The sequence below is a fragment of the Bos taurus genome, chromosome 6 (assembly GCF_002263795.3).
Source record: "Bos taurus isolate L1 Dominette 01449 registration number 42190680 breed Hereford chromosome 6, ARS-UCD2.0, whole genome shotgun sequence".
Taxonomy (NCBI): Eukaryota; Metazoa; Chordata; class Mammalia; order Artiodactyla; family Bovidae; genus Bos; species Bos taurus.
Window position 1 is genome coordinate 68,930,608 of NC_037333.1, and position 26,377 is coordinate 68,956,984.

A 26,377-nucleotide genomic window follows, 5' to 3' on the forward strand; every position below is an offset into this window, starting at 1 on the left:
CATCTTGAATGAACTAATAAATCCTAATCCAAGGATTAAGAACCACCCACTGGCAGGCTACAGTCCATGGAATCACAAGAGTTGGACACAACTTAGTGACTAAACCACCACTGGATTGGGAGTTAATCTTTAACTGGATGGATTTAATTTAAAAGTTTACATGAAACTAAAATTCAAAAGAATTGAACCAAGAAAGGAAATTTAATTCCCAGAGTTACTACTCCCTCTTATCTTTTGATCTTGAACCTGTAAATAATCAACAAAGCACTCTAGCCCATCTGAAGAGCCAGAAAATAGTAGGAAAAAAAAAAACCAGACTCAAATCTCTCTGATATTCATAAATTATGTCTACCTTTTTAATTGTACCTTGAAACAAAATCAGAAGCCAGAATGGTCCATAGAAGTTTGTCTTGAAATCCCCTATGCAAAGATGTCTGAAGAATACTGCAGACAAGCTTCTGTGTGGTCTAGATGTGGTAAAGGTATACCAAATCATAGCAACAGACACTGGGGGCCTTCTCAAACAATTACAATAACTTCTCAAACAATTGCAACAAATTTACTCTATTTTTCAGCCCTGAGAGCTTATGGACTGCTTCAGGGGATCAAGGAATGTGTCTATGTTGTTCACCAGTGCTCCCCTAGGCCTGAACAAAAGCTGGCACATAGCAGGCACTCAATAAACATTTACTGAAAAAAAAAAAACGAACTACTAGACAAAGTGACATTACTTTCAGCAAAGATGATGACAAAAAGATGAGAAGCTTCTCTATATTTGTAAGCATGACATTAACACTGTGGATTATTTATGAACTATTGGAGGTTACTTGTGTTATTTTGGGTAGCATCAATTTTATATCTAAGAAGAATATATACATACGCATATGTATCTTCTAATGGTAAAGTGTCAAGAATAGCACCCAAAATATTCCACAACAAATAACATTTTAATACACTATGTATATAAATTAACATTTAAACCAACAACTGAAAATGGATTTTCTTTTGGTCACTATATGAAAACCGCTGTCATATGTAATTTAAATTGAAATTCATATCAGATTCAAATCATTCTGATGATTTCCAGTTACCTTTTGATTTTTAGAAATTGTTGGTGCAATCTTCTACATGCTGCAGCTATCCTTAGCTAAACAATGCCCCAATCTAAGCTGCAATTTGATGTAAGAAACTACATCAAAATTCTTGTCACAACAAATTCTTTTTTTTGTAATATTTATTATTTACTTATTTGGCTGCCCCAGGTGGCATGTGGGATCCACTTCCCTGACCAGAGATCAAACCCTGCACTAGGAACTCAGAATCCCAGCAACTGGACAGATAGGGAAGTTCACAAGAAATTCTTAGTAACAAGTCATGAGCTCCCCAGTTCCCTATGCTTGCTGTAGCCAGGACAGATCAATTAAAAAAAAAAAAAAAAAAAAAAACTAAGCATGGTGATCGGGTGTGTTCCTGGATGTCAGAGCCTAGATCAAGGTTGGAAAGCACCTGGGCCAAAAGTAATGCTACCAACTCCACTTACCTTACCACCCCAGCCAGTTTTGGGCCACTGTACAGCAAAGGACACGTGTTGCTTCTCTACAATCATCACTACCAGCATGAATTCCTTCTGCAGCCTCAGTACCCTCAGCACCTCCACTTTCTTAGGCCCTATCACTTGTCTCTACCAAGCAACAGTATTAGGTGAGTTGTGGTCTCACCAAGTAGAGAATTTCTCTTTACTTACATTCTCTTTACTTATATTTTGTATGTTAGTACAAACATATTTGGGTTTCCCAGGTGGTTCAGTGGTAAAGAACCCACCTGCCACTGCAGGAGAGGCAAGAGATGTGGGTTCAATTCCTGGTCTGAGAAGATTCCCTGGAGGAGGGCACAGCAACCCACTCCAGTATTCTTGCCTGGAGAATCTTATGGACAGAAGGGCCTGGAGGGCTACAGTCTATGGATTCGCAAAGACTGAAGTGACTGAACACATGCACAGACATATTTCAGTCTTTAAAAAATAAGTTTGACAACACAACTGTATACCAGCTGAAAATCAGTCCTAAGAATTATCAGTATGAAATTGCAACACTATCTTGAAACATTTTTGACATAAATGAATGAATAAACTGATTATTTGGAAGACAGTTTGGATGATTACCACAAACACGTCCATTAAGAAGACTTTAATTTATAAGTTATTAGGACTACAGTAACAAATTTGTTCAAATTAGAATCTCTCCTCCAAAATCTACCCTCTATCCAAGCTTCATGGGAAATAGATGGGGAAACAGTGGAAACAGTGTCGGACTTTATTTTGGGGGGCTCCAAAATCACTACAGATGGTGACTGCAGCTATGAAATTAAAAGACGCTTACTCCTTGGAAGAAAAGTTATGACCAACCTAGATAGCATATTCAAAAGCAGAGACATTACTTTGCCAACAAAGGTCCGTCTAGTCAAGGCGATGGTTTTTCCAGTGGTCATGTATGGATGTGAGAGTTGGACTGTGAAGAAAGCTGAGCACCGAAGAACCGATGCTTTTGAACTGTGGTGTTGGAGAAGACTCTTGAGAGTCCCTTGGACTACAAGGAGATCCAACCAGTCCATTCTAAAGGAGATCAGTCCTGGGTGTTCTTTGGAAGGAATGATGCTACAGCTGAAACTCCAGTACTTTGGCCACCTCATGAGAAGAGTTGACTCATTGGAAAAGACCCTGATGCTGGGAGGGATCGGGGGCAGGAGGAGAAAGGGACAACAGAGGACGAGATGGCTGGATGGCATGACTGACATGATGGACTTGAGTCTGAGTGAACTCTGGGAGTTGGTGATGGACAGGGAGGCCTGGCATGCTGCGATTCATGGAGTCACAAAAAGTCGGACACAACGGAGCGACTGAACTGAACTGAGAATCTCTCCTCCAAAATTTACCCTCTATTAGCCAGCAATAATTTGATCCCTTCTGAAGGAGAGCACTGTCATAATTTAAAAATGGGATGTAGATCAGTGAAACTTTCTTGGCTACAGTATGCCAAAGTCGATAGGTTTCAAACTTGGTTCTATGCCCCATTAGAGAGGTAAATATGCTGGGCCCCAAGGACACTGTTATGCCACTCATTCTGGCTTCCCTTGACCCCCTCTCCCACCAGGGCATTGCTCCTGTCACCTGCTACCCCAGGCAGGTGACCTCTCCCATCCAGGAGATCTCACCTAACTTGAGCTCCCTTAACCAGGCCTGGGAGTGCTTTCCTCGATGTATGGACACTACCTGGCTGAGCCCCACCTGGTGCTTTTCAAATGAACTCTTCAGGAAGGAAACAGAGTCCTTATCATTTTAAATGTACTTGGGAAATATCTGAAGAAACTTTCTGGAGGTTCACTCTCATTGCTCTGTCATCACACTGTATATTTCTCTCAGCGCGCTATTGAAACTAATACTTTCACGGATCCTCATAAGCCCTGGACAAAGTAGATTGATTTTTCTTTCTCTTTTTACCTGTTTGTTGCCTTGAATCTACCCAGAGAAACTTTTCTATTTGCTCCCTTTGAACAATGCCCCTTTCAAACTTGAAAGTCAACTGTCTGTAGTATTTCAGTTATTTTCGTGTTTTGTTGTACAGCTTCCCTCAATTTGGTCATCTGTTAACAGTTCTCCAACAACTTAAATCCTTCTTATGAAGGATTGCTGTGAATACTCATATCTGCACATTTCCAAAGGTTCCCAGGTGGACAGTTCTCCTCCATGTCAGCATAAGTCCAGTTTTTCAATATTTGAGCTAGATGCAGTTGTTTTTGTTTAACAGGATAGTACACCTTAAGGATGTATTTATCCATTACAGCATTTAATAAGTTGATTTTAATTGCTACTTGTTTGCCTGGAAAATGCTATGGATGGAGGAGCCTGGTAGGCTGCAGTCCATGGGGTCGCTAAGAGTTGGACACGACTGAGCAACTTTGCTTTCACTTTTCACTTCCATGCATTGGAGAAGGAAATGGCAACCCACTCCAGTGTTCTTGCCTGGAGAATCCCAGGGACGGGGGAGCCTGGTGGCTGCCGTCTCTGGGGTCACACAGAGTCGGACACGACTGAAGTGACTTAGCATAGCATAGCATAACCCCCTCTAGACCATAAACTGTGAGATCAGGGACTGTGTCTATTTAGTTCTTCTTTGTCTCCTTAACCTGACACATAGTCAAAATGTCAGTCCCTCAGTCATTTCTAACTCTTTGGGACACCATGGACTGTAGCCTGCCAGGCTCCTCTCCAGGGATTCTCCAGACAAGAATATTGGAGTGGGTAGCCATTTCCTTCTCCAGGGGATCTTCCCAACTCAGGGGTCAAACTCTTGCTCTCCAGTACTGCAGGCGGATTCTTTACCGTCTGAGCCACCGGGGAAGTGGCTGACACATAGAAAGAGGTATATTAATTATAGGTTGAATCACTTTGGAGAGTAGTTATGAAGCCCCCCACAACAACTGCCAACTTACCTGTGAGATCCAGCGTTCTGTCCACAAAGACCACTGATGCCCGGCCTGTAGCAGTCTTCCTCCTGTTCTTGGCAGGAGCAAAATTGGCCAGATCTGCAGCGATGATCCGACTGAGGGCACCTACAGCAAAGCACTCCTCTCGTACCCCTAAATGCTCACACAGGGAACTGAGCCCTGACACCAGGCACCTAATCTGCAGCAGCAGCTCAGGGGTCAGGGCAGTGGCATCCACCTCAGCCAGGCTTCCCAGCCTCCTCCTGTCAGGTCGGGCACTGTTGAGGATATGCACATCCTGGGGTAACAGTGGGAAAAGGGAAGCAAAAGCTGGAGTCAGGGCAAGGTGGGGAGCTACAGGGGCGAGTAACAATGGTATATGCAGCACCTCAGCTGTGTAGTTCATGTTGCCCATCCACTCACACAGCTTCTCCTCCAGTTGCTCGAACACTGGCTGCTGCCCTTCCAACTCGGCTGCTGCCGCCGCCGGCACATGATTAGCCGTAAGATGCACTGCGTGGTTCACAGCCGTGACCACCACACAGTACTGGAAGTGACTTCGGCAGATGATGTCCCGCAGGGTCTCCACGATCCGGCCTTTCAGCAGGGAGCTCAACACAAACACTGCCTTGGGCTGCTCGACTCCGCCACCAACTGCGGCAGGCTCGAACTCGCGCAGGTAACACGCAGGGCTCCCCACCGCCTCCAGCAGCCTCGAGGACCCGCAGCCCCAGTGCAGGCTCTCGGCGCAGGCGGCGTCCAGGTAGACCACGGCCCGTTTCGCTTTGGCCAGCACCTGCTCCCAGGCTTGCTGGGTAAAAGACAGCACGCCTGGAGTGTTCATTGTTGGGAATTCGCAGACTCGGGGCACCGAGTGCAGGAATTTCTCGCAGAACTCACAGCTTCCGGGAACTGGGCTCCAAGAGATATTGACAGTCAACACAGACACGTGGGGCGGCCTCTGACTTGTCCAGTGTGGCGCAGAGTAATGACGCTCCGGAGCATGATTGGCTAGTGAGGAAATCCGTCGCGGAAGAATTGTTTAGGGCTCAGACGAAATGGGCGGGGCTCCGAGCCTCCAGGAAGCCACGGTGGGTTCGTGGAAGTGGGAAGGAGCTGAAGAAATACCTAAGGAATTTTGTCCTCCTCTCCCTCTCTGCTCAGATTATCCTTCGCTACTCCTTGAGAAATCTGAGGAGTGATAAAATGTAATTTGAAATATGATGTTTTTCACGGATCTGAACACATGTCTTTAAATGTACAGCCACTTTTCCCAAATTAAGAGCGGCCAGTTCAGTTCAGTTCAGTCGCTCAGTCGTGTCCGACTCTGCGACCCCATGAATTGCAGCACGCCAGGCCTCCCTGTCCATCACCAACTCCCGGAGTTCACTCAAACTACTGTGAGGTTTTGTTGTTTATAGATTACTATCCCATACAGTATTGGTCACAAACCTGTAATACACCTACCAGTTTTGCTTTCACTTTCTCTATCTTCCTTCCCTCCTCTCATTGGCACTAAATCTTGACCTGCTTCAAAATTCGAGAATCCAGTCCTTTCTCCTCATCCATCTTTGTTCTCACTGCCTTAATCCACCGTCGTCACTCAACTGGACAATAGCAGTGACCACCCCTCTCCTATCGTTTTCCAGTTTTCCACCTCTTCACCCTTTGATTCACTTTTCTTCCTAGTAAACTAAGTTTGTTCAGCCATTTTTCTGCTTAAAACCTCTCCTAGCCCAACTGCCTACAGATCCAGCCAACGCATTATAATGGCACTAAAAACCTTCACAAATTTTCAATTTCTCTCCAGCCACTCCTAGCTTAGAACATTAAATACCTGCACAATGAAGTCAACAAGATTAAGCCCAGATTGCATCATAGGTTCAGTTTGTTCAATCACTATTTATTAAGCACTTATTGTGATCACTGAGCTAAGCTCCAAAACAGTAGTTAATAAGATATATTACATAATCCATGAAAAATATATACCTCGGCTAAATACTTGCCATATCATGGAGTAAGTTTTAACATACTTGTTTTCCTTAACGTATCTGTTCTACTAGATGGGGCACTAGAAGCTTGGCTTCCCCAGCACTAGAAAATAACAGGTATTAAATAAATGTTAAATAAATGTTTGTTGAATTCATATCAGTATAATAGATAATATACTCAACCAACTTTTTAATGCATGTGTACAATATTCCATACATTGTGTTGGGCACTGAAGATTTAGATAGAAGTGATCCACAGCCTTGCCTTCAAAATAACCTGAAGTAAAAGGACTCACACTGTTTTGGCGAAAGTTTTACTTTCGTTTTAGGTGCAAAGGATTCATTAACAAAAGAAACCACTTATTAAACACAAAATAAACAATTTTTAATTTAAGAGTTAATATTTAACTTAATTTCAATATACAATCATTAAAAGAAAAGAAATAGAAACAATAGAGAGAGTAACGGCATAAACATCACCGAGTTGGGTCAAAACCTACATCCCGACTTGAACAGCACTGGGAAGTCCTGAGTAACAGCAATCTGGAGTCCCATTTTGGAAAAGGGTCCTGGGCGGTGCGTCCACTCTATGGGTGAGACTTCAGATTACAGTTTGAGGGGTGGAGGCGGGCTCCCATTTATAATCCCAGGCTGAAAACTAATATCATCGTCACTTGCGGGCACTAGTTAAGCCCCCAGGGGCTCAAGAAAGTCTAAGACCCACTCCCTTTCTTATCTAAGGAGCTGCTTGACTTGCTGGTAACAGTTGGTGTGCTTGCAGGCAGGCTCATAGTTCAGACAAGGTGCAGGCAGGTTAAAAGTTGGTCAGAGGCCTTTTGTCCTACTTTCTGAAGCCTGAACAAGACTTAATTTCCCTAACACACACAAGTAAAGCAAGCAAATGCAATAAAACATTACAGAAGCTTTTTCTTTTTTTTTTTTTAAGTTTGAGCTATAAAGTGGGAAAAATAAACTCTAAGCAAAGGAAAAAGGGAAGTGGTCAGAAGAAGTTTCATATAGGACATAAGTTTTTATTTGTCTTCAAAGAAAACCAGGTGTTAACCAGGTGTACAGGATGAGGAAAGGCATTCCTGGCAGCCCAAGCAAAGAGTGAAGCGTAAACAAAGGTACAGAATTATGAAACCTTACAATATGTTCTTTGGAGCTACAATGGTTTACTGTGGCTTGAGTGTCTTCTTTAAAGAGAGGCCCATGAAGAAATAGGAGCTAGGACATAGAAAATAATGGACTATATTAGAGTAAGTCTTATTTCCGTATTCTAAATAGTAGTGGCCAATGGGGAGCTATTAAAGTACAATCTTCTCTTGGTAACCCTATGCTGGAAGTTTGGTTCCAGTACAGCCCCTGCCCCGACATCTTACAAATAACAAAATACCATATGCTCATCTCTTATATAAAATGCTGTAATATTTGCATATAATCTATGCACTGTGCACTTTAAATCAGGTTTAGATTACTTGAAATGTCTAATACAATGTAAGTGCTATGTAAATGTAAATATGATGTACAAGCTAAGTCAATAGCTGCTGGTACACAGCAAATACAGGTTTTGCTTTTTGAAACTTTCTGATTTTCTTTTCAAATATTTTCTATCCAAAGTTGGTTGAATCCATGGATGTGGAACCCACCAATATGGAGGACCTGAATGTTTTTTTAGGAGCAGAAACATTTATTCACACCTTCAGTTTAGGGGAAAAAATATTCTAAATGGAAAATAATTTGAATGGAGTAAGATTTAGGGCAGGAAGGGCAGCTAGAAAAAAGTAACAGCAATACCTATGGAAAACAGTACATGAGAATACTACTAATAAAGGGAGTAGATAGTCTGGGATTTATGAAGAAATTTTAAGATAGAGACACAATTCAGGTAACTAGATTGACAAAGGAAGAGGCAGAGAGAAAATCACAGATTAATGGCCAGCTTTCTATGTGGGTCACTAGTAAGTGGCAGTAACTGAGATGTGGAAAAGCAGATTGGAGAATAAATATACTGAATTTGATTGGGACATGTTTTTGTTTCTGTTTTTTTAACAGTGGCAAAATATATGAAATTTACCATCTTAACCATTTTTAAGTGCACAGTTCAGTATTTTCAGAGTTTTCCAACCAATATTGAGAACGTTTTTGTCTGCTGAAAGTGGAACTCTACTAACAATTCTCTAGTCCCCCCTACCCCAGCAACCACCATTCTACTTTCTGTTTCTATGAGTTGACTATTCTAGGTCCCTTATATAAACTGAATTATATAATATTTATCTTTTTGTGACTGACTTGTTTCACTTAGTAATATCCTTAAAGTTTCTCCATGTTATAACATGTGCCAGAATTTCCTTTTTTTTTTTTTAGGCTAAATAATATCCCCCTGTCTTTTCATACTGCTCATACAAATAGATGGGGAAACAATGGAAACAATGAGAGACTTTATTTTCTTGGGTTCCAAAATCACTGCAGATGGTGACTGCAGCCATGAAATTGAGACGCTTGCTCCTTGGAAGAAAAGCTATGACCAACCTAGATTGCATATTAAAAAGCAGAGACATTACTTTGCCAACAAAGGCCCATCTAGTCAAAGCTATGGTTTTTTCAGTAGTCATGTATGGATGTGAGAGTTGGACTGTGAAGAAAGCTGAGCACCGAGGAATTGATGCTTTTGAACTGTGGTGTTGGAGAAGACTCTTGAGAGTCCCTTGGACTGCAAGGAGATCCAACCAGTCCATCCTAAAGCAGATCAGTCCTGGGTGTTCATTGGAAGGACTGATGCTAAAGCTGAAACTCCAATACTTTGGCCACCTCATGAGTAGAGTTGACTCATTGGAAAAGACTCTGATGCTGGGAGGGATTGAGGGGCAGGAGGAGAAGGGGATGACAGAAGATGAGATGGCTGGATGGCATCACTGACTCGATGGACGTGAGTTTAAGTGAACTCCGGGAGTTGGTGATGGACAGGGAGGCCTGGCATGCTGCAATTCATGGGGTTGCAAAGAGTCCGACACGACTGAGTGACTGAACTGAGGTTGGTCATAACTTTCCTTCCAAGGATCAAGCATTTTTTAATTTCATGGTTGCAATCACCACCCGTAGTGATTTTGGAGACCCCAAAAAGAAAGTCAGCCACTGTTTCCACTGTTTACCTATCTATTTGCCATGAAGTGATGGGACCTGATGCCATGATCTTAGTTTTCTGAATGTTGAAATGTTTCTGAATGTTGTACACTTTAAGGCTCATTAATCTCAGGTTCTTCCACAACGATATATTTGAAGCAACTATTGGAATTTAAAATTTCATAATGCTGCACCTCAAACAGAAAAACAATACCTACTTCTGGAAACCAGGGTAGTGGATGAGTTCTTTTTGACAAGGAAAACGCATTCTTGATTTTTTTTGACTTTTGTTTGCTGTTAAAACTAATTTTTCAAGAAAGTGAGCATGATTAGATTTCTTCTCTAATGAGAAACAGGGACTGATAGGATAACGATTTTATATCACTTCTGATAACAAGTGAAAAATGAAACGCTTTTCAGAAGATTTAGAAAAACAAAACAGGTAGAGAACAGAATGCAGGCATCAAAGCCAGAAAGACAATGGTGTACTCTTCAGCAGTAGAAACACAAGCGATGAGAGTCGACTTTGGGGGAGGAGAATTCTAGCCAACGTAGAACGTCAGGAGAGAAAGCCATGCTAAAAGGCCGAGGGGAATCCCGTGGGGGGCGGGGCCTGACACGATGCGCATGCGCAGACTCAGGTGGCCGCCGCCGCCGCCGCGGAAGTGAAGCCACCTAGAGACGCCGCGCCGTTTTTGCGCTGCTGCGCGTGCGCGGGCGGAGGGCGCCGGAGTCGTCTGCTTTGCCGCCTCCGCGGCTGTCTGCCCTGGATTTCAGTCTCGTGCTTCCTTCGTCCGCTCGTCGGCGGGTTCGCGCCCCTCTCGAGCCCCTGGTCAGCGAGGCAGGGGAAGGGGTTGGAGGGGGCTGTTGATCACCGCGCTTAAGTTGTGCTCGGAGCGGCCATGTCGGCCGGCGAGGTCGAGCGCCTAGTGTCGGAGCTGAGCGGCGGGACCGGAGGGGATGAGGAGGAAGAGTGGCTTTATGGCGGTACGGAACTTCCTGTCCCTTCTCTTTCCCGGGTTCTCTCAGGCTTCCCCTCCCGACCCGCAAACTGCCGGCGTCCCGGGCCCCTCACGCCGCCGCCTGCGGCCTTTCGTGCGGAGCTTTCTCTGGCCTGCCTTAGGCCGAGCGCGGCGTGCGCGTTCCCCGCCCCCCTCCGCCTCCTCCCGCCCAGCCCACGCCCCCAACGCGCAACGACTCCCCCCCCCCCCCCCCCCCACGGCTGCTGGGCCGGGCTGGGCCGGGGGCGCGGGGTCGGAACCCAGCCTCGCCCTCCTCCCCGCCCGCCCTTCTCGGCCGCCTCGCCTCAGCACTCTTTCACTTGTTTTCTTGTATCGATTCTGAGCTTTGTTGGCGTGTTTCTTGTTGCCCTTTGACTGTAGGATGCCCTTCTTGTCCCACAAACAGTCATTCTGTAATAATAGCTAAATAAAGTTGATGCTGTAAAACTAACGTCTTGTTTCTTGATGGTCAGTTTGTGTGGAATGCACCTGCAAGGGTACCTCCTTGTCTGAAAGTCGTGCTTTAAAAATAATTAATTAAAAGAGTGAGAGAAAGAGATGGAATACATTATGGCCCATAAAGAAAACCCCGAATGTCTCCTGTATTAAGGTGAAATTTTTCTTTTTTAAGAGACTTGGCTTTAACCCACATAGAAGTACCTCATGTCCCTTAGGCTTATGGTTTTCAGTATCATCTCGTGTATCTATCTTTTACACAAAATGAATTTACTGCATCTTTTACTTACCCGTTGAAAGAGAGTTGTTTGACATTTGTTTTTTAACTTCCATGAAGTCACAGTCCCTTTTTGTCTGTTACCAGTGCTAAATTTGAAAGTTAATGTTTGTTTCGTGCCTAAAAGGCATATTCTCGATCGTGTTTAGAGTAGTAAAAGCGCATGTTTGAGCACCTTGCTCCTTGACGTGACTTTGACAAATTTAATTTTGGTAAACTTGTGAAATACATTACCTTTGGTGCAAGATTTATCATTAGTTAGTACTCTTTGAAATGTAACTGTGTAGGGTTTCTTTTACAAAGATCTAGAAATCTTGAATACTTAAACGTTGGTTTTTATTAATTTTATTTTTCATTAAAAACATAATCTTGTTAAGTCATTATAAGGTGATCTAACTTTGGATGTGCTTATAGGCCCATGGGACGTGCATGTGCACACTGATTTGGCAAAGGACCTAGGTTAGTGCTTGTGATGATCACTTCAGATTTTCATAATAATAGTTTCTTTAAGAGTGATTTGTTTGTTAATTTTATTTATTTATGTATGTATTTTTTTTGGTAGATGAAAATGAAGTTGAAAGGCCAGAAGAAGAAAATGCCAGGTTAGTGAAATTTCTTATTGATACTTAACAAATATTGTGTGGTACAGTGATCCTGTCAACAGACTGTCAGCATTATTTGGTTATCATCATTGGCTTGAATGAGATTGGAAGACACTGAGTCCTTTATTACTATTTCAGGATGTACTCTTAAACCAATTGTTTGCTAATAGCCTAGGGGACAAAAAAGTTTTTGAGGTAAGGGTTTGAATATTTTTCATATTAAGTAACTTCGTAACCTTAAGTGAGCTCAGTAGTGGAGTATACAGTATAACCATTACACTACTAAGGAAAAAAGGTTTAAATTTTTAAAAAATAATTATTTGGGTAACTACTTTTATAACTAACTACTTTTACAACTTAACAACTTAAGTATTTCAAATTTAAAATGAAAAGTGGAATGAATGAATTTGTTATAAGACTGAAAGTGTTAGATTATCAGAAAGGTGTGTCATTTATTGAACATATTAAGGAGCTAGAAACTTATCCTAAATTCATAATAGCTCATGGATACAAGTACATGGATGGATACATGCTGACATTACTCTGACCAGATTCCTTAGTGTCTTATAATGAGGGAGGCATGATTGCAAAAAGGAGTTTTAAAGATATTTGGGTTTAAAAAGAGGAGGAAATGCCACGTCACACCCACTAGGATGACTGTAATCAAGACAGGTAGTAACAGGTGCTCCTGAAAATACAGAGAAATTGTAACTCTGATGGTGGAATTGTAAAATGGTTCAACTACTATGGAAAACTGTCTAACAGTTTCTCTAAAGGGTAAAACATAGAGCTGCCATATGCACATGATCCAGGAATCCTACTCCTAGATACATTCTTTAGAGAAATTAAAACACACATCACAAAAAGTTTTATGTGAATGTTCATAGCAGCATTATTCATAATAGCCAAATATGAAAGTAACCCGTGTCCATTAAATGATGAATGAACAGATTTAGAAAAGTGATACATTCATAAGTTGAAATACTGTTTGACAGTAAAGAGAAATGAAGTACTGACATGTGTTAGAACACAGTTGAACCTTGAAAACATTATACTTGCTGAATGAAGCCAGTCACAAAGGACTGTGTATTGCGTTTCTAATTATTAAGTGTACACAATAGGTAAATCCAAAGAGACAGAAAGTAGTAGTTACCAGGGTAGGGAAAAATGGAGACCAACTACATACCTGTAAGATTTCTTTTTGGGATGATGGAAGTGTACTATAATTAGATAGATACAGTATTCTGTCTTCATACTTAACGATCTTCTGGTTGTATGCTTCAATGAGTAGATTGTATGGTATATGAATTGTATCTCTGCTGCTATTTTTTAAAAAGTGAAGGGAAGAAGTGAGAAATGGAAACAGCTGACAGGGTGTTGAACTTATTCTCTGTTTAAAATACCCCTGTTTTGGACTTTTTTTTTAAAAATTATTAACTCAGTACTGTACCATCTGAAATCTTGTTATTTAATTTTGAAATGGATATATCCAAACCAGTTCCTAACCCTGATCTCAGTTAATCACAAAGTTAGGATTTGTGTAATCTATAGTGATGAAAGTAATATTATTTCCTATCCTGTTTTTCAGTTGGTCTAGAAATTAATGATAATAACAGGATTTTGTGAACTAATTTTTATTTTATTTTCTTAATATGAGTTCTTGGCTACAATTCTTGAAGCTTATTTTCTGATTTCTTACTTCCTCAGTACACAACCTGATTAAATTGATTGGAGAGGAAGCCCTCTCCCTCCCTTGTCACTGTCAAAATGTCTTCATGTTCCTTATTAGCACTTTATTTGGAAAGCAGTTTATTTCATCCAGAGGAAAAGATCTATCTTTAAAATTTTATTTTTCTATAAAAAGCTTATAATTTTACCACATTTCTAGCATTTTAGTGGTGATAGAGAACAAGTCTGTAGGGCACGAGCACCCTGCCAAACCTGTGTTCTGGTACTCAGAATGGTACATATTCCATTGCCCTAAATGATCTGAGCTCTTGCTATTAGTTTTCCCCAGATTCTTTGTGACTAAAAAAGTGACTAACCCATCCTTGAAACTGTTATTAACCATTGCATTGTGCTATCTCTAATTGTCATGTTTCATTGATCCAAGGTTTGGTTAAATGTACTGTTTAGTGACATAAAAGAACAAGCCCAGCTGGTTTCTGAGAAATGTACTGAATAATCATAGTTGCATGTTTTTTTCCTTGGGCTAGTGTAGAACAATGAAAATTTAACAGATAAATTTTTAGGTTTTGCCCTTTATTTTGGTTTATTTGGAAATTGTATTACCAAAAAAAAAAAAACACTGGAGATTAAATTGATTCCTATAGAAACTGTTTGACAAAAAGTGAAGTTTAGAAGAGATTAGCAGAAATTCAGTGAAAAGAGCTTTGAACTGTATCAACATCTGGACATTTTTCCTGGAAATGCTTTACCTAAATAATTGTGAGTTGCCTTGTACTTGAGTTTATTTATCTATAAAATGAGGTTAATGGTTAATTTCCACTATAAAAATTGTAGTTGTTAAAAATATAAAAAACCAATTGCACTACAGTACTGGAAATTTGACTTCATGGATAATGGCCATATGCTAAGTCTCGTGAGAATAAGAGTGTTTATTATTATATAGCAATTTTGTTATAACAGGGCAAATTCAAATTAATAACTAGCCTTAAAAAAGTATGTCGTGTGAAAATTAGATCTGGAGCTCTTCACTGCCAAACTGGAAGGCAGTCTTAAATGAAAATTAACTTTTTAAAAAATCTTAAAATGTGTTTTTTATTTGACAAAGGACATATATCCAATAAGATGAAACTATAAAATGAGGAAGAAAAGAGGAAACTGTTACATAGCCCTTGGCAGTTCCTACAGTACCTCAATATTCAAGGTAGTTTTAGGGTAAATAAGATTAAGTACGATGCATATTTTAAAAATGTAAAAAACTCAAATTGTATCCCACCATCAAACTGCAAATTTGGCATCATTAACAAACTGTGGGTGCAATTCCATTTTACTTCCAGTGTTGAATGTACATGTTTTGTGTAGGCATTAGGAATAGCAAAGTAAGACAGGCCGTTTTTACCATCTTTTTTCTTATGCAACAGACAGTAATTTCAAGAAACTATCAAACGTAGCTTAAAAATGCTACAATGTTCCATCCTTACTTCAGAAAAGTAATACAAAGCATGTGCTTGTTTTTGTCGCTTGTAGTGCCAATCCTCCATCTGGAATTGAAGACGAAACTCCTGAAAATGGCGTACCTAAACCGGTAACACAAGATCTGGTTACTTCTCTGTTCAAAATCTTTATCGGTAGTTTCCCGTTCACGTGGGGAAAAAACCAAAATTTAGCATTACTTGCAGTATTTCGCATGAGAATTAGTGGGAGGAAACTCTAGACGAAATGGAGCATTTACCAAGGCTTAATGTTTATTGCTTTAATAAAAGAGCAGTTTATTATTAATAATAATAGCCTAGTTTTTTCAAAGCAAGCATTGAGTCTCGCAACCCAAGTTTGTCAGTTGTTTTAGCAGATATATCTATATTTTATTTATATATATATATATATATATGTGACAGTCTGACATCATGCCTATTAAAAGTAATGTTTTGCAGGTAAACAAATCATTGTTCTTAGGAATATTTTAACATGTTTTAATCCTGTAAAAAAGAACTTGTATTCTGCAAGCTCGAACTTGTATACAAAAAACTATTTAGCCTACGAGTTCTGCTTTTTTTAATTTTGCTCTTATGTGACTAAGCATAAAACAGCCTTTTAGAGTCAAAATAAAACCTTTGTGTATGGCCCAACTTTTACTCATAGAAACAAAGTATTCCCTCAGTCATTTGCAGGGCCTCTACTGTGTGTAAATGATTGTCAGGAGTAAGTGAACTGTTTTTTTAACTGACTGATGATGTTTAACCATGACTCTGTGACCCTTAAAAATTGTTTTCCTTTTACCTTCATGTTCTTTGTGTTAAGAATTCCTCAAATTTTTTTAAGTTTATCTTCTAGATATTTTAGTATGTTGCCTTAGATCTTACTTTTAAGAGGAGCAGTTCTTAATAGGAAAAATACATACAGTGTTATTTACAAAAAGACAATGAAAAACTGTTTTTCATGTACAACTTCCGAGTTGTAAATGAGTTGAAATAGGCAGCAGCACTATAACTTTTTCCTTTACAAGGAGCTCAAAAAATGCAAAACAGTTACCTTTTCAGTTACTCATCTCAAATCAAAGGTTGAAATGGATTAATGAGTGCATTTTGTGGTTATTTTTTTGGTGTAGAAAGTGACTGAGACTGAAGACGATAGTGATAGCGACAGTGATGATGATGAGGACGATGTTCACGTCACTATAGGAGACATTAAAACGGGAGCACCACAGTATGGGTGAGTTATAAGTAACAGTTGTATGTGCTTAAATCAAAGGCAGTGTGCCTGTATCAGACGATTAGTGATTGATTCCATTGTTTTTACAATTTTCCATCTGACCATGATATGAATTCTTATTAAAATTTCATCTGATAAATTGCTAAGACAGTAAGTACAAGTTCTTGTCACAAGGAAAAAAAATATTTGTAACTATCTGTGGTGATGGATGTTAACTAAACTTACCGTAATCATTTTGACAATTTATACATATATCAAATCATTCTGTTGTAAATCTAAAGTTAATACAGTATTATATGTCAGTCATAGGGCTTCCCAGGTGGCAAGAGTGGTGAAGAACCCGCCTGCCAGTGCAGGAGACATAAGGGACAGGACACAGGTTTGATCCTTGGGTCGGGAAGATCCCCTGGAGGAGGGCATGGCATTCAAGTATTCTTGCCTGGAGAATCCCATGGAAGCAAGAGCCTGGAGGGCTGTGGTCCATAGGGTGGAAAAGAGTCAAGATACAACTGAAGCGACTCGGCATACATGCGTGCATCTAGTTGCATATCATGATGTAAAGGGATTTCAGAATGAAATTTTTTTTCCTAAATATAAAGTTAGGTAAACTTGTGTGGAAGTAGCAGTTTTTTATTCTTGAAATTGAAGTGTTTTTACAAATTCATTGAGTGCCACAGATTCTTTAATTAGAATTAGAAAACCTTAAATTGTTGTTTGCATCTATATTGTTTTTAACATTTTATTACTTTTCCAGACCTGAGTTTAGGTTCTTTAATTTTTTTGTTCAATAAAAACAATAACCAAAGTACTTCTTTTTGCTTTTTATAGTGTATTTTTCAAGTGGTTAATAATCCTGAGGGCTGTTTATGCCAATATGTTGTCTCAGGGTTTATAGTCTGTAAAGCTGGATCAAGCAAATGGACTGCTGAGGAATAAAGTACGGATTGGGATTATGTTATGGTGGTAGAATAAGAGTTGACGTTGTTTCTGTGCTTTTCAAATTTGGATGTATACTGTGGTACTAGTACATTGAAAACAAACGTTTCGTTAATTGCACTATCATTTATTAGGCAGTCTTATCTGAAATGGAACAACATATGCATAAATGCTTTTGAATATTTAATCTAGTAGAGAAATGTTTTGAAGTTATTTCAGGAAGCTTAAAGGTAATTCAGTTGTCATAATCAGTTTTGCATTATAGTAATGACTGCTTGTGGAATTTTAAGACCCTAGCAACTTTTGGAGGGGCAGGATTTAAATGATTCATGTTAGGGTAATGCTTGATGTTCTCCTCATCTCCACTTAAAGTAAATGATTAGTGTTGAGCTTGTGATATTAGTAAACCCTTATGGTAATAGGCCTTTGTCATCTGGGCTTCCCTGGTGGCTCAGATGGTAAAGAATGTACCTACAGTGCAGGAGATGACCCGGGTTCAATCCCTGGGTTGGGAACATCCCCTGGAGAAGGGAATGTCTACCCCCTCCAGTATTCTTGACTGGAGAATCCCATAAACTGGAGGAGCTACAGTCCTGCTGGCAGACTGCAGTCCATGGGGTCACAAAGAGTTGGACACAATTGAGTGACTAACATCTTGACTTCCTTTTTCATTTGCACTACGCAGAAGGAACACTTTAAGAGAATACCATAGTATTCATTGCATTTTTAGGAAGTATTGTCCTCTAAAATTATTTATATTTGCAAGTATAGAAGAATTAAAGGAAATGGTGATTATTTTTTTACTAATATGACCAATTTTGGGATAAGACTTTCATACAAATATTAAATACACATAGACTCCCATAGTACTTTATCTGAACTTTATTTCTTATAGCAGTTTCATGGATTGTAATTATGTTTGCACGTTTATCACAGTTAGACTCTGAAATCTTTGAGTAGAAACCATGGTTTATGAATTTTCCTATTTCTTACAGTGTCCTACGTATGGTATTTAGTAGGTGTTTATTTAGTAAATAGACTGCATATTAAAAAACACAGTTGTCTTTGAACTTTTTTCTTCCCTCAACATTTGACCATGAGAATTTTCAAACATTCAAAGAAGTTTAAGGAATTGATGTGGACACTTGTTTACTCATCAGCTGGATTATATAATTTATGTTTTGCTGTGTTTGCTGCATCACCTGTCTGTCTACTACCTACCTCCATGCCTCCACCCACTCATCAGTCCATCTTTTCTTTTGTAATTTTTAATGCATTTCAAACTAGGTTACAGATCTTTCTAGAGAGTATAAAGCTTTTTTAACCTTGTTATCTCAAGATATAGCCATTGAAAACTGAAAGAAAGCCAAGGAGGAAATAAAATTTAATGAATATTTACTTTGTGCAGTGTTTTCAGAAGCAAATTTAAAGAGCAAATTGTTTTTAAGGAACAATGCTAAATTGGTTTATTGTAAGCTGCTAGAAAGTAACAACTAGAATTGTTGTAGGTAACATACTTTTTGTTACCGAGTTTATTGTATCTATAAGTAAGGTAGGAAGAAAAGCAGATCTTAGGGTAGGAATAATTTACCTTGTGTAGAAGAGTGGCTTCTCAGCTATGTCTTTGAAATTCATCTGCTCATTCATTAAATACTTTTTAAAGACAGCTTGTCTGGCATTCTGTTAATTGATGATGGGAATATAAACTATTCTTGTTTATCAAAAGTAGTGAGGAAGACAGACGTGAGCAAACACTTTCTAGCTAAGCAGTGTAAGTGCTTAGCTAGAAACATGTACAGTGATTTAAAAATTTTGAGAGGACGGTTGCTAAAAGTCTACGTGTGTTGAAGAGAAAATTCTAGAGGAGGTAGTATTTGAATTTGTTTCAGTAATTCTTGAGACAGAAGGAAATGGACTGATGGTTTTTGGCAGAGGAAGCTACTTAGATACAGTGGAAGCATGACTTAGAGGAACCAGAATGCTGGAGAATAAGGTAGATGAGGAAGGTTGCTTCTTTAAACCACAGAAGAGGGAAGTTAGTACATTTTTGCCATGTAATCATGGTAAAGGTTATTAGGTCGGTCACATTTGAAATAAAACTCCAGCAGATGTAGTTGAGATGTGCTAGACAGAAATTATTTAGTAGATTTGAAGTAATCATCTACATGGGGTGATAAAACTAAGCCAGCATCAGTAATATAGTGATAGATGAAATAATTTGATATATATGAGTAAAGAATAAATGGAAATAACGTGGGTAATGGTTGGTTATAGATGGAAAGGGAGATAAAGGACTCATTGACCTGGAGATTTCTAGATTAGTTCATTGTGTACATAGCAGTGTATTACCATATACGGGTAAGGTGGGAGGAGCGGGTTAAAATAAAATTTCTTGGTATATTTAATTTGAAGTTCCTTTAGACAGCCAGGTACATAGGATCTAGCCCCTAGAGAAGCCTGACATCTCATGGTGGCGGGGTAGCTATTGATTGGTGTCAGATTTACTTGAATACAGTTTTCCAGACAGCTAAGCCTTTTTACTCACAATGAATGCAAAGGCTCGGTGGCATTAAAAAAGAAAAGTAACATTTTAAAAGGCACAGTGGGGAAGGGAAAGTAGCTGGGTGGAAAGTAAAGAACTTCATGTAATGAACTATGGTAAGCCATAAATACTGTTTTGATTTATCCTTTAGCAGTTCTGTAAGAGGACCATTTGGAGACAGTCCTTGGTTTTTGTACTTTGACTTTCAAATAGCTGGGACTTTTGTATATCTTATATAGATACCTCAGAGTGCTTTTGCTGTGCTGAACTTGATTGTTGAAATGTAAGTATTAAGAGGTAGGAACCATATTTGTCCAGTTCCTCTTTCTCTCTGCTTAGCTTAGAACTATATGTGATACATTGTTGGTACTCAAGCATTTATTGTTGTGTCCGACACTTTCGACCCCATTGACTCCTCTGTCAGGTTTCCCTGTCCATGGGATTTCCCAAGCAAGAATACTGGAATGGGTTGCCATTTCTTTATGCAGGGAATCTTCCCGACCCAGGAATGGAACCCATGGCTCCTGCTGCTCTCCTGCGTTGCAGGCAGGTTCTTTACTGTTAAGCCATGGGCAGAAGTATTTATTAGATGAATTAATTAGTCAGTGAGATGATAAAACCTTCAAGTTGGTAATGATGGTCCTCCTTGATAGTAACAGTTTTGTTTGGGCTACCTTATATTTCTTACATTTATAGCAGTGGAGCTTTATACAAATATTTGAGTATTTTATTGAATATAGCCTTACTTTTTTTTAGGCAGAATAACCTAGGTGTCACAATTAACACATTGGAGACAAAAGATGAACATTATTAGGCAGGCAAGAAGCAGTGAGTTTTTGCAAGTCCAAATGAATGAGTAGGAGATGAGGAAGTAAAAACTAGGCATGTAAACTATTCTTTCCTTTCCAGCCAAATTTCTGATTAGTTTGTAATAGTGGAATATTGAATTATTTACAGGTAGGTTTTTAAGATGGAAAATTAATCATACTTTTAAATAAAATTGTTTTTATCTTTTATTAAGCAAGTGACAGACTTTTAAAATTTAAAACATTTTCTAAAATGTTTGAGTTTAGTGTCTGTCTATCCAGTTAATATGTGGTTATATAATTTATATGTACATACTGAATATTTTGCTGTTTTCATTTCAGCATTTCACGATAATTTTTATTATTTTGCTTTTAGGAGTTACGGTACAGCACCTGTAAATCTTAACATCAAGACAGGAGGAAGAGTTTATGGAACTGCTGGTAAATTTATATTTGTACTTGCATCAGTAGGAAAATAGGGCATATATCTGAATAAGTCATGAATAGATGTTAGTTATTACAGCTCAGTTAAAAAGAACCGTTTTGACCATATATAGTGGGCACTTGGAGAAGGCAATGGCACCCCACTCCAGTACTCTTGCCTGGAAAATCCCATGGATGGAGGAGCCTGGTAGGCTGCAGTCCATGGGGTCGCACAGAGTTGGACATGACTGAAGTGACTTAGCCGCAGCAGCAGTGGGCACTTTCCTGTAAATGGCTGACTAATAAATACTTCAGGCTGTGTGGGTCACATAGGGGTCCTGTCATGTGTATGTTTTTGTTGTTGTTTGTTTGTTCTACAGCTTTTTTAAAGGGTAGAAATCTTTCTTAGCTCACAGAATGTATGAAGATAATGATTTAAAACAGGGAAGTTTCTTGGTACAGGAATCCCTTATTATAAACAAGAAGTCTCTAATCTCTGTTTTATCTTATAACTACACCATAAACTTTGACCTCACTTTTTATTTGTGGAAATGTTACTACTTAGTGTGAAATCTTGCCAGAATTAGTGCTAGCATTAGCAGTAGTAAAAAGGTGTCATTGTTTTCTGTTTGTCTGTGGTATCTCTCACTAATATGGTTCCTTTACCGTTTTGTAATTTTCTAAAGTAGGAACGAAAGTCAAAGGAGTAGATCTTGATGCACCTGGAAGCATTAATGGAGTTCCACTCTTGGAGGTAGATTTGGATTCTTTTGAAGATAAACCATGGCGTAAACCTGGTAAGATTATTGTGGATTATATCAGTTTAAAAAAATTTTTAGTATAAATAATCATTAGCAAAGTTTTTTTCAGCATCAGTATGAACAATCATTAGAAAAGTTTTTTCAGTATAGAATATTATTTTTTAAATGTAATTTTTATTGTCTTAAGCACACAAGTAATAATGACTTATATTATTAAATCTTACAGGTGACCTAGCATTATATAAAAGTAGACTCATTGTTTTTATTATAATGCCAATTCTAGAGGAAATCATTTTGGTCAAAACTTTGTATAGTTCTGTTGCTTTATGGTGTTAATTGGGAGAATTGGTAAAATTAGAAGAGGTGATAAGACTTAATAGAACTCTATATTTTTACAGTTTATTATATTTTATGTACTACATAAAAATAGAATTGAAATCATTTGTACACTGAAAGTGTGTTTTATCTTCAGGTGCTGATCTTTCTGATTATTTTAATTACGGGTTTAATGAAGACACCTGGAAGGCTTACTGTGAAAAACAGAAGAGGATACGAATGGGGCTTGAAGTTATACCAGTTACCTCTACTACAAATAAAATTACGGTAATTAGTAAATATTCCAAAATACCCCAGCCTTTTCTACTGTCCCAATTTTATTCCCTAAATACATCAGTTTTTCCCTATAAAGGTGGTTAAATGCTATATGATAGTTTAAAAATTCCATTTTACCGTGTTTGTTTTTTTCCCCTCCTTCCCTTCCAGAGTTTCATATTAATGATTATCTGATGTTTTTAGTTTCATGTTGCAGACTAGCCACAGCTGGTTTGTCTTTATGTGGCCTGTCAATTAAAAATTATGTGGTATCTTAATGGGGAATATGTTATTTAACTTAGGCCGAAGACTGTACTATGGAAGTTACACCAGGTGCAGAGATCCAAGATGGCAGATTCAATCTTTTTAAGGTGAATTTTAGTAAATTATCCTTGGTTGCTCTCATTTTTTGTTCTTGAGTCTGCTCCCATACCACTACTCGAGGGACAAGATTAAAATGGAAATAGCTACCTTTTTTCCAAATCTTCAGCTTCCTGGTGACTTACAAATTTGCTGATTGTTGTTTTATCTCCACTTTTGCAAGCATGTGAATTATAGCCTATTATACTAACAAATGCAAAGTAAAACTATTCTTGCTATATGTTGTGATTTTATTTTGAGTCAAGTGTATGTTTGTTTGTAGGATATAAAAGTTCATGCCAACAGGCTAAGCACTCATTGTAGATCCTGCTGTAATTTTTATCAGAATTGGAGACTTATTTTTCCTGATTTTCTGTTAAAGAATGGTAAGGTAGATGGCATACCCTGTATTATCTGTGTGACACTGAAATCATTGATGTGATGTCTCTTACAGTTTAAGGTGTCTCAAGAATCTTAGGTATTCTTTGAGAGTCGCCAAGAAAGACTCAACAAAATTAGGATAAAGTCATTGATTTTTTAAATGAATATTTAAAAGGAGCATGTTAGTGAGGAACTTGTAGGTTGATACCACTTGGGTATCAGGTCTGACTTTTTGCTTCTCTATTCCATATGATCATTCCAAAGAATAATAATATATTTTCATACTTGTGTGATACACAACATCCCACAAACTTTCTCAAAACCTGATTATAAACTCTTCTTCCTTTATCTTAAGTCTTAATTCTTGATTCTTGTGTGGAGTGACACTGGGATGTCAGTGACTGGGAGTGATTTTTAGTTGGAGCTATACACTCAGGGAATTTTTATAGTCAGGAACTTTTCTGTGTCCCTTTTGGGGCTTATAGCCCTGTCCTCCAAAATACTGCCTTATGCAATGCATGTGCTATATCCGCAGATGTAGCCGCTCTGCTGGACACAGTTCTGTATAGAGAATTTAATTTTAATTTACATCCTACTTTGGGTAAGTATTTGGTTCTTGTTCTGCTGTAAATATTTTGAAAGTGTTTGATGTCTCTCTTATTTTAAATGGTCATCAAGTTATTTTTGATGATACCTACTTATTTAGACATTGAATATACTGTCTTTTACAATTGGAATGAATAGTTAGAGAAGTTATCTTGATGAGGAAATAGTTTGTTGGCAATGGTGCTTTTCATTTTCTTCCGACAGAAATGAGAACTGCCTTTTTAACCTTCCAGTTTTTGTATATTTTGTGTTTTCTTGCAGTAAACTTCTAAAAGCAAAGAATAAGAAGAAACTGCTAGGGTCTGGTCTTTTATTGAAGATAGCCATAGTGAATAAGTTATACATACAATCTATCAAAAAATTATTTTGAAGTTTCTTTTGATCATGTGAGAGGAGATTGATTGTTCCATTCTGATTTACTTCTGAAGGAATAAGGACTTGAATTTGATAGCTGTAGTCAAATTATTTAAGAAATCAGCCTTATTGAATCAGAGAGTTAGTTCTTTTTGGAGAATAGAAGACATGGCTTTGTAGGGTGTAGTTTAATTTTAGAAAGCCTAGAAACCAGGAAGATGAGTTGGAGGAATTACTGCCTGTTCGTGATTAGGACAGTGAGTTACAAGTAATACTGTTTTGGTGGCAGTGTATGGTGTAGCTGAATAAAGTCCAAGCTCTTGTCCACTTCTCTACCATTTGGAACTGTAATTATTAGGATTGGTGAGAAGGAGATAGAAGGAAAAAAACTCACCCAACTTTATTAATATATCTGAATGCCTTCATTGTGCCCAGCCCTGTGCTACAGTAAAACAGTCTTTGTGTTCAGGGAGCTCATGATCTGAGTGATGTGTACATACAAACTGATAACCATATTGTATTGTGAAAGTCTTATATTCGTATATTAACAAAATACAGTAAGGAGTTCAGAGGGGAGAGTGGGTTATCCTACATTGCAGAGTCTAGAAGGATTCAAATGGGATGTGATGAAAAATGAATTAAGTTTGCATTACTAGGAGAGAGGAGAGTGGAGAAGATTGTAGGCAGAGAAAACAATGTGAACAAAACCAGATAGTGTGAAAGAAGTGTTGAGAATCGATGAAAGATAGAGGAGAGAAGCCTGGAAATGGTAGAAATGATGTGAAAGACTAATGTGCAAGTACCCTACAGATGTATGGATAGGTAATAGGAAGCCATTTGAAAATTCTTGGGTATAAGAATAGCATAAGCAAATCTGGTTTTCAGAAAAAACAGTTGGTAACCAGGGTGGGCCACAGAGTATAAAGGGTGGGAATGTGAGTCAGAGTCCAGATAGGAAACTGTTGGAGTACTATGGGCACAAAATGATCAAGGACTCAGACTGATACTGGGGAATGGACAGAAGAACAGGTTTTTTAAGTTATTTTTATATCTAATACAAAGATTTTTTTTTATCCTTAGTTATCTGAGGGACAGCCAATCAGCATCTTTAAAATAACTTTTAAAGTTTTTATTAAGTTAAATTTTCAAACATACTAACAAGTAGATTTGTTGTTTTTGTTTGGTCACTAAGTCTGTAGACTCTCTGGGACTCTCTGGAGTGGGTTACCATTTCACTGCACAAATGAACCAGCATGTGTTTATTATAGTGTCTCAAGTGATTTATTAATGTTTTAACATTCTTAAAGTCTTTTTGTACACTTCAGTATAAAGTCAATTGAGTATGAAAACAATTGTACAATTATATAACTGAGAGTGAAGGCAAGAAAGAAGTGACTAGTAAGAATGGGTGATATGTATAAGAAAAATTGACCACAGCCTTCTCTCAAAATATTAAAGTTTGTGTGTGCACACCTGCATAGGTTTCCCACCCGCCCTGCCCCCAGCTCTGTGGAAGCATTTATGAGCTTTGTCACCATTGTGAATTTCTTAAGATGTGTCGGTCTGTTATCCATTGTACCAAGCATTTATTTGTACCTTCTTAATCTGGAAGTATAAATCCTTCATTTCTGGGGTATTTTCTTGTTTTTTTTTTTTTTTTTTTTTACTTTGTCTTCATGTGCCTTTTGGACCTCTTATTCAAAAATTGGATCTCCTTATGCTGATTCCTTTTTCTTTTCCTATCTCTTTGTTTTCCATTATCTGGAGATTTCTTCGGCTTCAGAGTTCTTCTATTCACTTTTTTATTTCTACTGTTACGTTTTTGAATATATAAGAAGGCTTTTCTTCAGTATTTAACTGTAGTATCGAGTCTTTTCTTTAAAAAAAATTTTCAAAAAGATTTATTTTTATTTTTGACCTGTGGTTGAAACATCTTTGTTGTTGCGTGTGGGCTTTCTTTAGTTGCAGCGAGCGGGGGCTGCTCTTCCAGTAGTGCGGTGGCTTCTTTTGTTGCAGAGCACAGGCTCTAGGCTCATGGGCTTAATAACTCAGTGGCATGTGGGATCTTCTCAGACCAGGGATGAAACCGGTTTCCCTTGCATTGCAAGGCGGATTCTTAACCCCTGAACCACTAGGGATGCCCCTAGCATCCTATTCTTATTCATGTAGTGATGCAGTGTTTTTTTCTCCCTCTGTCTCTCAAAATATCTTAATATTAATGGTAGATTGATTGATAGGCTTTCTTTTTGTGCATAGTCTATTTTCTCCAAGTTGATCTTTTAAGTTTGTT

The 26,377-nt window shown here is 38.4% G+C and overlaps 2 protein-coding genes across 18 annotated transcripts in view; one reads left to right on the forward strand and one right to left on the reverse strand.

Moving 5' to 3' along the window:
* The window catches only part of SCFD2 (sec1 family domain containing 2), a 397,062-nt gene extending 391,648 nt beyond the window's left edge, over positions 1 to 5,414 (reverse strand). The window contains exon 1 of one of the 2 annotated variants that reach the window (NM_001078005.1): positions 4,489 to 5,414. In NM_001078005.1, coding sequence (NP_001071473.1) covers positions 4,489 to 5,326 — 838 coding nt within the window. In that variant the 5' untranslated portion in view covers positions 5,327 to 5,414. The remainder of the gene's footprint in view (positions 1 to 4,488) is intronic. The other variant, XM_015471617.3, reaches the window with a different exon arrangement.
* Positions 5,415 to 10,273: 4,859 nt separating this feature from the next.
* FIP1L1 (factor interacting with PAPOLA and CPSF1) overlaps positions 10,274 to 26,377 on the forward strand; it is a 64,957-nt gene continuing 48,853 nt past the window's right edge. For 3 of the 16 annotated variants that reach the window (XM_024992940.2, XM_024992941.2, XM_059887299.1), the window contains exons 1-8: positions 10,274 to 10,583; positions 11,745 to 11,789; positions 11,893 to 11,932; positions 15,146 to 15,203; positions 16,224 to 16,327; positions 20,988 to 21,052; positions 21,724 to 21,831; positions 22,268 to 22,398. In XM_024992940.2, the coding sequence (XP_024848708.1) occupies positions 10,499 to 10,583; positions 11,745 to 11,789; positions 11,893 to 11,932; positions 15,146 to 15,203; positions 16,224 to 16,327; positions 20,988 to 21,052; positions 21,724 to 21,831; positions 22,268 to 22,398 (636 nt within the window). In that variant the 5' untranslated portion in view covers positions 10,274 to 10,498. Of the gene's footprint in view, positions 10,584 to 11,744; positions 11,790 to 11,892; positions 11,933 to 15,145; positions 15,204 to 16,223; positions 16,328 to 20,987; positions 21,053 to 21,720; positions 21,832 to 22,267; positions 22,399 to 22,688; positions 22,758 to 26,377 lie in introns of all 16 variants that reach the window. The other 13 variants (XM_024992931.2, XM_024992933.2, XM_024992932.2 and 10 more) reach the window with 8 other exon arrangements.